General features: G+C 36.0%; 1 protein-coding gene across 1 annotated transcript in view; it reads right to left on the minus strand.

The window, feature by feature from the left end:
* Smp_172650 (hypothetical protein) overlaps positions 1-14,175 on the minus strand; it is a gene marked incomplete at both ends in the record, with an annotated part of 48,970 nt that overhangs the window by 14,010 nt on the left and 20,785 nt on the right. The window contains one exon of the mRNA XM_018796506.1: positions 775-892. Coding sequence (XP_018651641.1) covers positions 775-892 — 118 coding nt within the window. The remainder of the gene's footprint in view (positions 1-774; positions 893-14,175) is intronic.

Below are 14,175 nucleotides of genomic sequence, written 5' to 3' on the forward strand. Positions count from 1 at the left end.
AGAGAATTGCTCCACAAGAGAACCTCTTCAATATCCCAACCAAAACATTAATTTAAACAGCACATTCAAATTTCGGTGCCCAGAGGTACCCGAATTCATATGAATTACATAAATAAAAATAGATCAAGGCATATGGAGATTTATCCTAATACAGTCTAATATGAATGAAGACATGACTAAGACACCGACTTACGCACTAATACAGGCGAAAAATAATAAAAATTAGTTCAAGCGTAACAGATTGCTAGTCTAAGAGAGCCCAAACAACATCTCACTATCGACTGGTAGATAAATTACAAGCTAGACAGATTTTCAGAGGAAGTCGGTCAGACATAAAATAAGGTTTAGATTTGTAGACTTTTGTTTGGAACAATAGGACAATTAATAATAAGTCATCTTGACAATCCATTATTTGGATATTGAATTTGGCGTACAGTAAGAAGTATACATGGTAATTAAATCAGATAGCGAAACACAACAAAGATCGATTGCATCGACATTCAAGAACAAACAAGGTTTTGTAAATGAAACTGATCAAGAAAAAGTATGTAATTATATGACGGATACTTGATTGCATATAGAAACCAGAATATTAAGATAGTGGTAAACATTTGTATCCTAGATGATCATCATGATGTTATTCAGAATAACGATGAAAACTCTATAACCAAACAATTATCCAGCTCAAAGAATGAAGCTCCATCGAAATAAAATCATAAAAAAGGGATCGATCGATTGAATTCAATAATTATGAAACTATATTGAAATACTTACTTAATGTATTTCGTATAATTGATTCAAGCAACGTTTCTACTTTAGTCCAACGTTGTACAATCACCATATAACAATCTTCTAATGATTTACGTGAACTACGAGGATTCTGTTTCACTTGCTGTTAATAAAAACAAAATAAACATTAATTTCGACATACATTGAGAGATAGAAATGAAAATATTTCAAAACAAAAGTTATCTACATAGCAACTGTACATCTATGCATTAAAACACACTTGGGAATACAACTCAAACTTAGATTATGCTAATAATCAGATAATAATATATATTTGGCTCAGATATATGAATGATACATTTTTTAATAATAAAAAAACGGCATTTATTCTTAAGAACTATACGCATCGAATTCAATTTTAGAAAAGCAAAAACTGAACACAGTAAGTTGGTATTTTTAGACCTGATTCGTTAAAGGAAATTCACATAGATCTCAACTACTATAAACTGACATATTTAGATCAATATATATTGGCATTGAAATCTGCATATCTATTCAGTATAAAACTTTCATTGTCTATAAATTAATTTAAAAGAAAGAGAATAATAAGATAGACATCTTATAATTTATTCATTTCTAAATGAATATCATCAAAACTGTAGTAAAACGAGACGACTTGTTGTTGAATAATAGATCGAATGAAATATTATGGTTTATTATTGTAGTTTAACCAAACTGATAACGCATGTCACTGCTATAATTCTTCAAAATAAACAAAATGAAGCTCCTTTAATATTCGGAAACTACTCAAAAACCCCGCCTGTAGCCCTTCCGGAGTGTTGGGTATGCGGTTACCAACCCCATCCCGTAGAAAACTAACTCGCAAAAAAACGCTAACCAGGAAAGATTATTCAAACTATTTTAACTCTGCCCTGGGAGTTGAAGGAAGATTTATGGCGCTTCATGATGAAAGCCGAGATTGTTCGGAAGTCATGAGGCCGATGCCCCTTCTAACTTCTAACTAACTCAAAACGCTTTGGTTACAATGGAAGGAAAGTCCCAAATTATTTCTGCAAAGACTAGGGTCTACAGACTAGGTTATGTCGACTATGGTGACTTTAATATAGGAGTCACGTAAACTCATAACTCATCCGAATGAACATATAAACCACATGACAAGATCTAATGGTCCTGTAGAATTTGATTATCTACAAATCAAGTCAGCAATAACCATCAAGTCGATACCGAAAACATCGGAACAATTGGAGAATGACAAGTGCCTGATGTATACATATATTACTGAACCCCACTGCACTTAATAGAAACGAGTTAGCTATTCATAGACTATTTATCCAAATATCAATGCTTTTTCTTCTTATAGACTATATCAAGGACTGATCTTAGCTAGACCGTTATCGAAACCTAAAAGTACTGGAAAGCCATTTCATCCTTGTATAAGACTCCTTAGCTATTTGCAGCTACCATCCTGCAGAGTATCGAACCCAGGATCTTGAGTGTCGGACGCGAACGCTTAACATCTAGATCAGTGAACTAGAACTAAATTCCGAGCATGATCCTCGGCAGATATAAGTACCATGTCACGTCAATAAGAAGTGGAATGCCTGGCAGCAGAAGATTCAGAAGATCGAATTGAAGACAACAGGAATGTAAACAAAGGGAAACTGTAATAACAATAGGAACGAAGTAACCACGAAGTTTGTAAGAAAAAACAGGTGTGTGATGTGCAAATGATGCATTTAATATATGGTATTAATATTTTACGGAGATATTCTGTAATATTGTATTAATCTTAATAGTTGAATTAATGAGTCAATCTAAACCAGACCACCAGTAAAAACGTGGAAGCACTGGACGGCAGTTTCATCTTATCATGGAACTGCTCAGCAGTGCTCATCCACGATCCCGCATGCAGGGCTCGAACCCAGGACCTTCGGTTTGGCTCACTAAACAAAAAATTGGTCTTTCCTACCTGACTTCTTATTCATTGCACTACCAATAATTTGTCATTTATTTTATGAAGAAGTTGAGTACATTAAGTCCCAGAACTTAATAAATTCAAATACCTACTGATTAAGATATTACAAATAAACTATTATACTACTATCATAAAAAAACCTAATTAATGGTTAATTTATTCAGAATTGTCAAGTTAATATCTTCAAATTGAAATCATTTCAGTAATAAATTAGTGAATACTAGTGGTCAAGTGTAATAACGCAACTTCATCAAATGTAGGTTTCTTCTTGACATTCACGACTGAGGTTTTTCAAAAGTTTTGGCAATGCATGAGAATGTATAACAAAGGCTTCCTGGTTATAGCAGCCATTGCCTGTTGGTTAGCCGTATTTCACTTTTAATGTAATATAAAAGACTCTTTAGAAAACATCAGATGGTATCGTAAGATGATCCCCAGCTTGAAATCCTCAAGACAAAAGAGGTAAACAAAGAATACATGGCCTTGCAAGTCAGAAGTATACGTAGAAACTATAAATAACACTTGGCAACAAATGGGAAGTTCAGAACAGAGTTGCTTGACGATTCCTAGTCAGTGACGTAAAGACCAAAGAAGGTAAGCAGGCTTTATTTAACACAATATAACAAAGTAGGACATTTATTCCACATTGATTTAACTAAGTAGAAAAAAGATAAAGTTTTATGTCATCGTGACTTTTTAGCTACACAATACAACATACCTATCTATAATATACTCAATCAAGTAGATAACTAAGCTAACCACCAGAGCTAATCCATGAATGGTTAAGTAATATCTCATCTTCATAATACACCAGATCATAATACTAGAACAGAATGCTAAATATTGATAAAAACGATGATACCTATCGAAATTTCCAGGTTCATCTACAATACTTTTGAAGTACAGAACGACTGAGCTATTCTAATACGAACAGTATCATTGGGGACTAAATGAAGTCAGTTGGCACCAACAATTATCTACTAAATAATGAGTAAATCAGAAAAACTAGAAGGTCATGCGCAAAAACGGAAACAGAAAAACAAGTAATCGCAGTTATCTTTACTAATAAAAATCTAATATTCTTAACAAAAATTGAGATGTCCCATGATCACTTTAGCAAAAAATAAACCAGAAAAAAAGGTAACTATCTGATTTAAATGATGTGCCTGATCAATTTGCTTTTTTCAGTATTATGCTTGTTAATTTTTTTTAAAATTTTCTCAAAATTGATTTCTTAGCACACTCAACAAACAACGAGGATAAGGGAAAATAAGTAAATTCACTCCTAATTTTATAAGAAAGTCAAATTTCAATTACAGGTACAAAAGTAGATCAGAAGAAAAATAGAGTTGGACACATATGAACCCATATATATATATATATAAACATTTCTAGAAAAATGATCAGATTTGTGTGTTATATACATATTGAATACTATCTCATCACAAATATATTTTTTATTTTGATGTAGGTTTGTTCTCTGAGCTGGATGGTTTAGTCGTGGAGCTTTCATCGTCCTTCTGAACGAAATCATCAGCACAAACTCCGGGTGTATGTTATATCCCAATGAGTAGAAAAGTTGTATTTCTGATCACCACTTAAACTTGTGTTAATTTATTTCGGTTATTCCTTTACTCTGAAGAAGTGGATCATATTAAGTCATGAAACGTCAGAAATACAATTCTTTTTACTCATTGGGATATAACAACAAAAAATATATTTATTATTAACTCTATCTGCCTAATGTTCGATTTATTTGAAACTGTCAAGTCCAACCTTGGTATTGTTACCTATCTATAAACTCATTATATCATCATTATTAGAGATAAATACTGATCACTTATTTTAGACTGTTATGTAAGCTCAAGAGAAATAGATTATTTTCTACACTGGTCATGAAGCAATCTGCTAGTAATGCACCAAGAGAGGATCTTATTGCTATACCATCCTTTTATATATGAATGACGTAGTTGAATATAAACTGTACATAGCAAGTGCAACGTAGTAGTAGATCATTCAATAACGAAAAAGATTCATTGAGTCTTTGAAGAAGTAATGTAGTAAACAAAACACGGATGGGAACAATCGAATGTATTTAAGCACAAATTAAGCACAAATCTCACTAAATTCTGATAACCATACAGTAAACAGTTAATTTGCAAATTAACAATCAATTATCTCAATCTTAACTGTTCCTTCTGCAAATATCAATCCATCTTCTCTGATTTCATTGTTCATGAATTTTCATACTGATTGGGTTTCAATCCTGTTCTTTACTTATCGATCTTCCACCAAAACGCATTCTATGCCTGTCCATCACTATATACTACTTATGTGGATATAAGTAACCCATATTACAGTAAGAACGCAGTACAGTGAAGATTTTCTTCTCGACGATTTCATTTACTAAAGCTGTACAATCGTATTTATAGTTAATTTTACCAAATAAACAGAAAGGTGCCAATTATTTTAAAAGACTTAAAGTGATAAATATGGTCAAGATTTAGAAATTTCCTCAATTCCTTAAATTAAATATTTAAAGATAGTCATAATTAAATTTTCCTCCTTATCATGACTATAATTATGCTATTTTTACACAAACAAAAATCATTCCAAGCAAAGATAAATAGTGCCTAACAGTAGAATCCAGGATGCGTGTTTCGTCCTATTTCGGATTCGTCAGCTGGTTGTACCTGCATCTCTGAGTTGATGTTCACCCTAGATTTCGAACCCAGTACCGATCGCTTAAAACGCCAACGGGTTATCCACTCAGCTACTGAGTACTGGTAGCAACTTGTTTGTGTAATGCTTGTGAATTAAGGCAATATCAAGGCAATACGCACAGTATGAACATATGCCAATAAGAGACTGACCAGTTTCAGTCCTAAGCATCAATGAGAAGATTCAAACAAGCAACACTAAGTGAATACAACAATCATTCCATTTAATAGTTTATTTACTATTAAGAAATATATTCTTCTATTTAGAATTTAATGATTATCATTAGGATCACAAGTTTGTTTTATCTTCAATTTATCTTAATGTTTAATCATTAAAACAAAAAAAAGAAGGAAACAGTTACCCTGTGTATCCTATTACAAATGATGTATATATAGATAGATATATAATACTTACTGAATATATATTCTATAAACTTTCATTTATATAAATATTTACTTTATATTATAACATTCTCTTATCATAACTCATTACATTAATATATACAGTATTGTTTATAAACTTATGATTTATTATAATAATTGGTATAGTATTAAAAACTGAATAGGTTGGTAACAAAAAAGAAAAAAAATTCTTTAGTTGAGTTAACCGATTTTCTGAATGGATGCATATGAAATATATAATTGAAATAAATATGATATCAGTATTGAATTCACTTAGTATTGCTTGTTTGAATCTTCTTATTGATGCTTGAGACTGCGCATTGCCTCGACATAGCCTTAATTCACGAGCATTGTAAGCAAAGATGGATAGCGGCTAGCAGTGGAATCAAGAACGCGCGTTTCATCCAATGCTTGTGAATTAAGGCTATATCGAGGCAATACGTACAGTATGCACATATGCCAATTAGAGACTGATCAGTTTCAGTCCTAAGCATCAATGAGAAAATTCAAGCAAACAATACTAAGTGGATTCAAACTTCACCCCGTTGCACAAGCAAGTGGCTATCAGGACTCAGTAGCTGAGTAGATAACGCGGTGGCGTTTAAAGCGAAAGGTACTGGGTTGGAGTCCCAGAGTGAACATCAACTCTGAGATGTAGGTACATCCAGCTGACGAGTCCCAAATAGGACGAAACGAGCGACCTGGATTCCACTGCTAGCCACTATCCATCTTTGCTTACAATGATATCATTATTACTTAAATATTAACTAACCAGTAGCTTCATCAACCAGATAAATGTAATGATTGATAAAAATGAACTTTACCAACGACTTTCAAAAATTAAAAATAATTTAAAGAAAGTAGAGTTAAGAATTAACCAATCAGGAAGTAAAATGATAGTATTAAATTATTTATATCATTAAATGACTATCCAAAAGAAGAAAAAAAAAGGGGAGAAACATTCTGGTTAAAAGTTTTGAATTTTAAACGAACATTAAGATAACACTATCTTGCATATAATTGATTTGCAATAAAAAGTACAACATACACCAAAATAATAAATATGGGTAACAAATAGAATCTAAATTTCGATAATGTAATGAGAAGACGAAAATTATTAGAACTATGTGACATATATTAGTGCAATACATTTCGAACAATCTGATCATACATATACTTGTTAAGAACATTTATATATGAAAATTAAAAGGTCAACTAGACTGGAAATGAGGGGTAAGAGGAGATAATAATAATAATGTGAAGACAATTAGAAACCTAATCACTCTGGATAATAAGCTAATATTATCAGGGAGAGAACAAATTGTTTTTGAATACACAAAAGGGGTTTGAATTTTCGTATGACTAAGGCTTCAATATACCTTAGTATACACCCTTTTACTGTTATTTGATGTTAAGAATCATTGAATGTTTATGGAAATAATTCTTTTTTATGGAAGATGGAGAATAAGAAATGTTTATATAATGTTTATTGTATTACTGAATTCTATTTCTCAATCACACTCTAATCCCAACAACAATCACATGTTATAACAGAATGAAAGAGTCATTATTGGATTTGATTCAGATTAGACTAGTAAGTCAACAACTAAACAGATACTGATGTAATGCAATGAAATGCCACGAAAATAGATGAATAATGATTGCTCATGGAATTATTACAATTATCTATATAGAAAGAGATATGAGTTCAGATTTCGTCATATCATTAAGTAACTGGTTGTCTTATGATTTTCGAGTCTAATATACAGTTCAAATAAATAGAGCCTACCATAAGCTTGTGTTGTAAAGTGGATTATAAGTTTATAACAACATAAGAAGGAGTAGATTATTTATAAAACAGATTTTAAATCAAATACTCAAAATTGAAGAAAACCATTTTTTTCTGAGGAAAACTATAATCACGAATGAAACGACACAAAACAATTTGAACATGAAGATTGCCTAGGTAAAATGATAGTCAGATCAGTTGAAAGGTCAAGTTTGAATCAAATCACGAGTGGGAAATCAGAGAATCAGCATTTGCACAATTGTCGATCAACAATATCTAGCTTAAGATACTTGGTTTCATATAATTTGGAAAGTAGGTCTTAAACTAGAAGATAACAAAATCTCACTCATATAACATGTTTTTAAATAGAGTTTCAACTACTTCACAGTTTCTGTCTTGTGTTCAAATATTTGGTTAGTGTTGTAACTGAACGAATATTATCAGAAGGAGGTTTTGTGGAGATTTTAGAAATTTTATAGTTGAAATCATGAGTCAATTGAAGCTAGACATTAACACCGTTGGATGCCAGCTAAGTGGTCTAGTGGTTAAGCGCTCGCGCGCAAGACTGATAGGTCCTGGGTTCGAATCTAGTGAGGCGGGATCGTGGATGCGCACTGCTGAGGAGTCCCATAATAGGACGATTTGGCCGTCCACTGCTTCCAGGTTTTCGATGGTGGTCTAGCTTCAATTGACTCATGATTTCAACTTTGAAAAATACTGAAATCTCCACAAACTCCCTTCTAAATATAATCATATGCTCACTAGTGACTGACTTCAAGATACATGTCCTGGAGTTCTAGTGGGAAGCAGTGACCAGTGGAGTTCAACCACGTCTGTTGTGAGATATCAACTCACTGAAGACAATTGGTGAATGGTTGCTCAACTTTGTGGATCAGTTGAAGTTAGACATTAACACCGTTGGATGCCAGCTAAGTGGTCTATCGGTTAAGGGCTTCGGCTCGAGACTGGTAGGTTCTGGGTTCGAATCTCGCTCGCGAGAGCGGGTTCGTGGATGCGCACTGCTGAGGAGTCCCATAATAGGACGAAACGGCCGTCCAGTGCTTCCATGTTCTCGATGGTGGTCTAGCTTCAATTGACTCATGATTTCAACTTTGAAAAATACTGAAATCTCCACAAACCCCCTTCTAAATATATATATTTCATTTATCATATGCTTTGGGGCCAACTCATTAACTATTACCATAAGATTTAATATTATTAATTTTTTGGCAATCGACTACTTGTAGTCTTCTTTATTCACAATCATTTTCGGCTTGCTCATATATAATTGATTTTTATTGATTGTGGGAAGTGGTGTGGTCTGGTATAACTGAATATATACCACGTCTATTTCGAATGTAAGTATGGTACAGGTTGGTAGCCGACTTTTAGACTCAAAGACAGGGCAGATAGAGAAGCTTACGAATATCGGATCAATAGCAACTTAGCTGTTGACGCAAGGTTAACAGTGCTGGTCGGACATGTAATTGGCTAAGTCGAAAATACTAAACTATGGAGTGAACAGTAAAAGCAAAATCGATCAAATTAGAATCAGGATTTTGACTGGTGACTTGGTACGTGATATTAGGCGTAGGTTCCGAAACATAACAGTTAGGTCTCAAAAATTTCACAAACGATGTTCAGGAGCATATACATGATAATGTTATCTAGTTACATTAGAAATCAGTTTTACGACTAAATCATGCAGCATGATCACAACTAAAGGTCTAAGCTGAAAGTTATGTTAGAAATAAACGAATATATGTCGCACTTATGATAGGTTGTTTTTATTGATGAGTTACATTATAGTCTTAATAGTTTTAGTCTTTTATTTATTTTGTCTTTTATCATTGAACAAAGTATAGGTTACAGCAAATACATACCGTAACTCAGATGTAATGTTGGACGTTAACAGTTGGTATCGGAGGTAGGATCCGGCTTGCTAAACACTAACCATGTTACCATCTGTGACTCCCAGACCACATACATATCATCCTTAAACTCAGTGAATTTACGTACTGCAGGGATAAGAAGAGCTGTGTAACTCAGAATCTCACACTGTCAACTCCTAATTCCGATTGTTAGACTGTTTTAACCTGAACCCAGTATTATTGTTTATTGTTATTGACTACTTTTATTATTAAACATAGGTACACATTATATGCTTCTTCAGTCATCAGCTCACATCTCGTAATTTTCTCTTTAACAACCACTTTCACACATATTGTTCTTCACACACATCCAATGCGCAACATAACTTTAAACTAGGAGTAAATCTAATAAAAGTCGAACGTTAAAACTATCGAATATATATATGTTAAATCTGTATTTGCCCCCGAATGCCCTGGTACGGCCGAGAGTGGAGAGAGTCCGCTCTCCCTCTCCAAATGCTCTCACATGGCCATGCATATATAGCCTCTGACAGGGAAGTCCTACTCACTGCCTTCTCGTGGCGGGGGTGTTGTTTACAAAATTGAGAGGACGAAAAGCGAATGTCCGACGCTTTAACCGGGTCGGTGGAAACGGAAAGTTTTTATTATCACTGGTAAATAGTACATCGAAAAATGATGATACGTAATCATGTATCATTAGCACTTATACCATGATCAATAATTTACCATTTTCATCAAACGCCTACATTTTAGACAACAAGAATATAAGGACAATCGGTATATACATATAACAGTAGTATTATTCAGTCAAAACATGATATGATTAAAGATAGGGATTAAAATAGAAGCTATATCACCTGATCTCATGGTCATCATAATAACAAACTGACTCATACTGATTGTGTATTGTATAATGATATTTGATAGTGAAGTACTTTTTTTATAAATGTAAAAAAACGTTGATAATCACTAGTTCGCAGGTTATAATAGACCATGTCTACCTTAGATCTAAGAGTGGTTCTACTAGCTTTAAATGACTTTTCCCACATTTACACTTAGACTTGTGTATGGTTACAGGAAATTATCTGTACAACAAATCATGGTGTACTTTATTATTACAAGTAGAATTCAGTACATGTATTTCGTCCTATTTTGGATTCGTCAGATGAATGTATCTGCACTCTAGTGTTGATGTTTTAGTTGATGCTTACAACTTAGTGTAATTCGTTCAAGTACAGTTTATACAAGTAAGAAATTGTATACTTAATTCTGAAACCGAAATAACTACTTAAAACACTTGATTGTGTGTAATTGATCACATGGTATGGAGTATTGTATCATGGATTTACTCAATATGAAGCTTTATCCACTGAAGTAGTTAAAGCTCGATATTACGAACATCCAGTTACTGAGTATTTCACAGTAAACAGTATTAGGATACAGATAATGGTAACTGCGACACAGAAACAACTCCGCCTGTAGCTCCTCCAGAGGCTACTGCCGGTCCCAAGCCCGGGTAAAGGAGGAGGGTTGGGCATGGGGTTAGCGACCCCATCCCGTAGAAAATCAACTCGCTAAAAAAACGCTAACCAGAAAAAATCATTCAAACCATTCAAACTCTGCCCTGGGAGTAGAAGGAAAAATGACGTCTCATGATGAAAGCCGAGTTCCTTCGGAAGTCATGAGGCCGATGCACCTTCTTACAACCAGAGCGACAATTTTTATAGGTACATGGAATGTCCGGACAATGTGGGAGACCGGAAGAGTCTTCCAAATTTCTGCGGAAATGAGGAAATACAACCTGGAAGTGCTTGGAATCAGTGAAACACATTGGACGCAGGTTGGACAACAACGACTGTCTTCAGGAGAACTTCTGTTATACTCCGGTCATGAAGAAGAAAATGCCCCACATACACAAGGAGTGGCACTGATGCTGTCTAGAAAAGCACAAAATGCACTTATAGGATGGGAATCTCATGGACCGAGGATCATCAAAGCCTCCTTCAAAACAAAGAGAGAGGGCATTACAATGAACATCATCCAATGCTATGCGCCTACCAACGACTACGATGAAGACGCTAAAAACCAATTCTACGATAGGCTGCAGTCAATCTTCGAGAAGTGCCCAACCAAGGACCTGACCATTCTAATGGGAGATTTCAATGCCAAGGTTGGAAAGGACAACACTGGATACGAAGACGTCATGGGACAACATGGACTGGGAGGAAGGAACGAAAACGGTGAGAGATTTGCAAACCTATGTGCCTTCAATAAACTGGTCATAGGTGGCACCATATTCCCACACAAAAACATACACAAAGCCACTTGGATTTCACCGGATCACACTACACAGAATCAAATCGACCATGTCTGCATCAACAAAAAGTTCAGGAGGACGATGGAGGATGTGAGAACCAGAAGAGGAGCTGATATAGCATCCGATCACCATTTGCTGGTCGCCAAGATGAAACTAAAACTCAAGAAGCACTGGACAATGGCGCGGACAACATCACAAAAGTTTAACACGGCCTTTCTTCGAGATGCTGACAAACTCAACGAATTTAACATAGCCCTCAGCAACAGGTTCGAGGCCTTTCATGACCTACTCAATGGAGAGGGAACCACCATAGAGAGCAGCTGGAAAGGTATCAAGGAGGCGATCGTTTCAACATGTCAGGAGGTTCTGGGCCAAAAGAAGCACCATCACAAGGAATGGATCACTGTTGGTACACTGGATAAAATTGAAGCAAGGAGGAACAAGAAGGTAGCAATCAATATCAGCCGAACAAGAGCAGAAAAAGCCAAGGCACAAGCCGAATACACAGAGGCAAACAAGCAAGTGAAGAGGAGCATCAGGACCGACAAACGTAAATATGTGGAAGATTTAGCGATGACAGCGGAAAAGGCTGCAAGAGAGGGAAACATGAGACAACTGTATGATACAACAAAGAAACTTGCTGGAAATTACCGTCAACCAGAAAGACCAGTGAAAAACAAGGAAGGCAAAGTAATCAACGATATTGAAGAACAACGAAACAGGTGGGTAGAACACTTCAAGGAACTCTTGAATCGACCAGCTCCACTGAACCCACCCAACATCGAAGTAGCACCCACAGACCTCCCAATCGATATTGGCCCACCAACAATTGAAGAGATCAGCATGGCCATTAGACAAATCAAGAGTGGCAAAGCAGCGGGACCAGACAACATCCCGGCAGAGGCACTGAAAGCAAATGTAACAGCAACTGCCAAGATACTCCACATCCTCTTCAGTAAGATTTGGGACGAAGAACATGTACCAACAGACTGGAAAGAAGGACTTCTCATCAAGATACCAAAGAAAGGCGATCTCAGCAAGTGCGACAACTACAGGGGCATCACTCTTATCTCAATACCAGGAAAAGTCTTCAACAGAGTATTGTTAAACAGGATGAAGGATTCCGTGGACGCCCAACTTCGAGATCAACAAGCTGGATTTCGTAAGGATAGATCGTGCACAGATCAAATCGCAACTCTACGTATCATTGTGGAACAATCAATCGAATGGAATTCATCACTGTACATCAACTTCATCGACTACGAGAAGGCATTTGATAGCGTGGACAGGACGACACTATGGAAGCTTCTTCGACACTACGGCGTGCCTGAGAAGATAGTCAACATCATACGGAACTCCTATGATGGACTAAACTGCCAAATCGTCCACGGAGGACAACTCACCGACTCGTTCGAGGTAAAGACCGGTGTTAGGCAAGGTTGCCTACTCTCACCCTTTCTCTTTCTCCTGGTGATCGACTGGATTATGAAGACGTCAACATCTGGAGGAATGCATGGGATACAGTGGACAGGCAGGATGCAGCTTGACGATTTAGACTTCGCGGATGATCTGGCTCTTCTATCACAAACGCAACAACAAATGCAGGAGAAAACGACCAGTGTAGCAGCAGCCTCAGCAGCAGTAGGTCTCAATATAAACAAAGGGAAAAGCAAGACTCTCCGATACAATACAATATGCACCAATCCAATTACACTTGACGGAGAAGCTTTGGAGGATGTGGAAATCTTTACATATCTGGGCAGCATCATTGATGAACACGGTGGATCAGATGCAGATGTGAGGGCGCGGATCGGCAAAGCAAGAGCAGCATACCTACAGCTGAAAAACATCTGGAGCTCAAAACAATTGTCAACCAACACCAAGGTTAGAATTTTCAATACAAATGTCAAGACAGTTCTACTGTATGGGGCAGAGACGTGGAGAACTACGAAAGCCATTATCCAGAAGATACAAGTGTTTATTAACAGCTGTCTACGCAAGATACTTCGGATCCGATGGCCAGACACTATCAGCAACAAGTTACTGTGGGAGACAACAAACCAGATTCCAGCGGAGGAAGAAATCAGGAAGAAGCGCTGGAAGTGAATTGGGCACACTTTGAGGAAATCACCCAATTGTGTCACAAGACAAGCCCTCACATGGAATCCTGAAGGTCAAAGGAGAAGAGGAAGACCAAAGAACACATTACGCCGAGAAATAGAGACAGACATGAGAAGAATGAACAAGAACTGGAAAGAACTAGAAAAGAAGGCCCAGGACAGAGTGGGTTGGAGAAAGCTGGTCGGCGGCCTATGCTCCATTGGGAGTAA

This window comes from Schistosoma mansoni, chromosome 4, assembly GCF_000237925.1.
Source record: "Schistosoma mansoni strain Puerto Rico chromosome 4, complete genome".
In the NCBI taxonomy this organism is placed as follows: domain Eukaryota; kingdom Metazoa; phylum Platyhelminthes; class Trematoda; order Strigeidida; family Schistosomatidae; genus Schistosoma; species Schistosoma mansoni.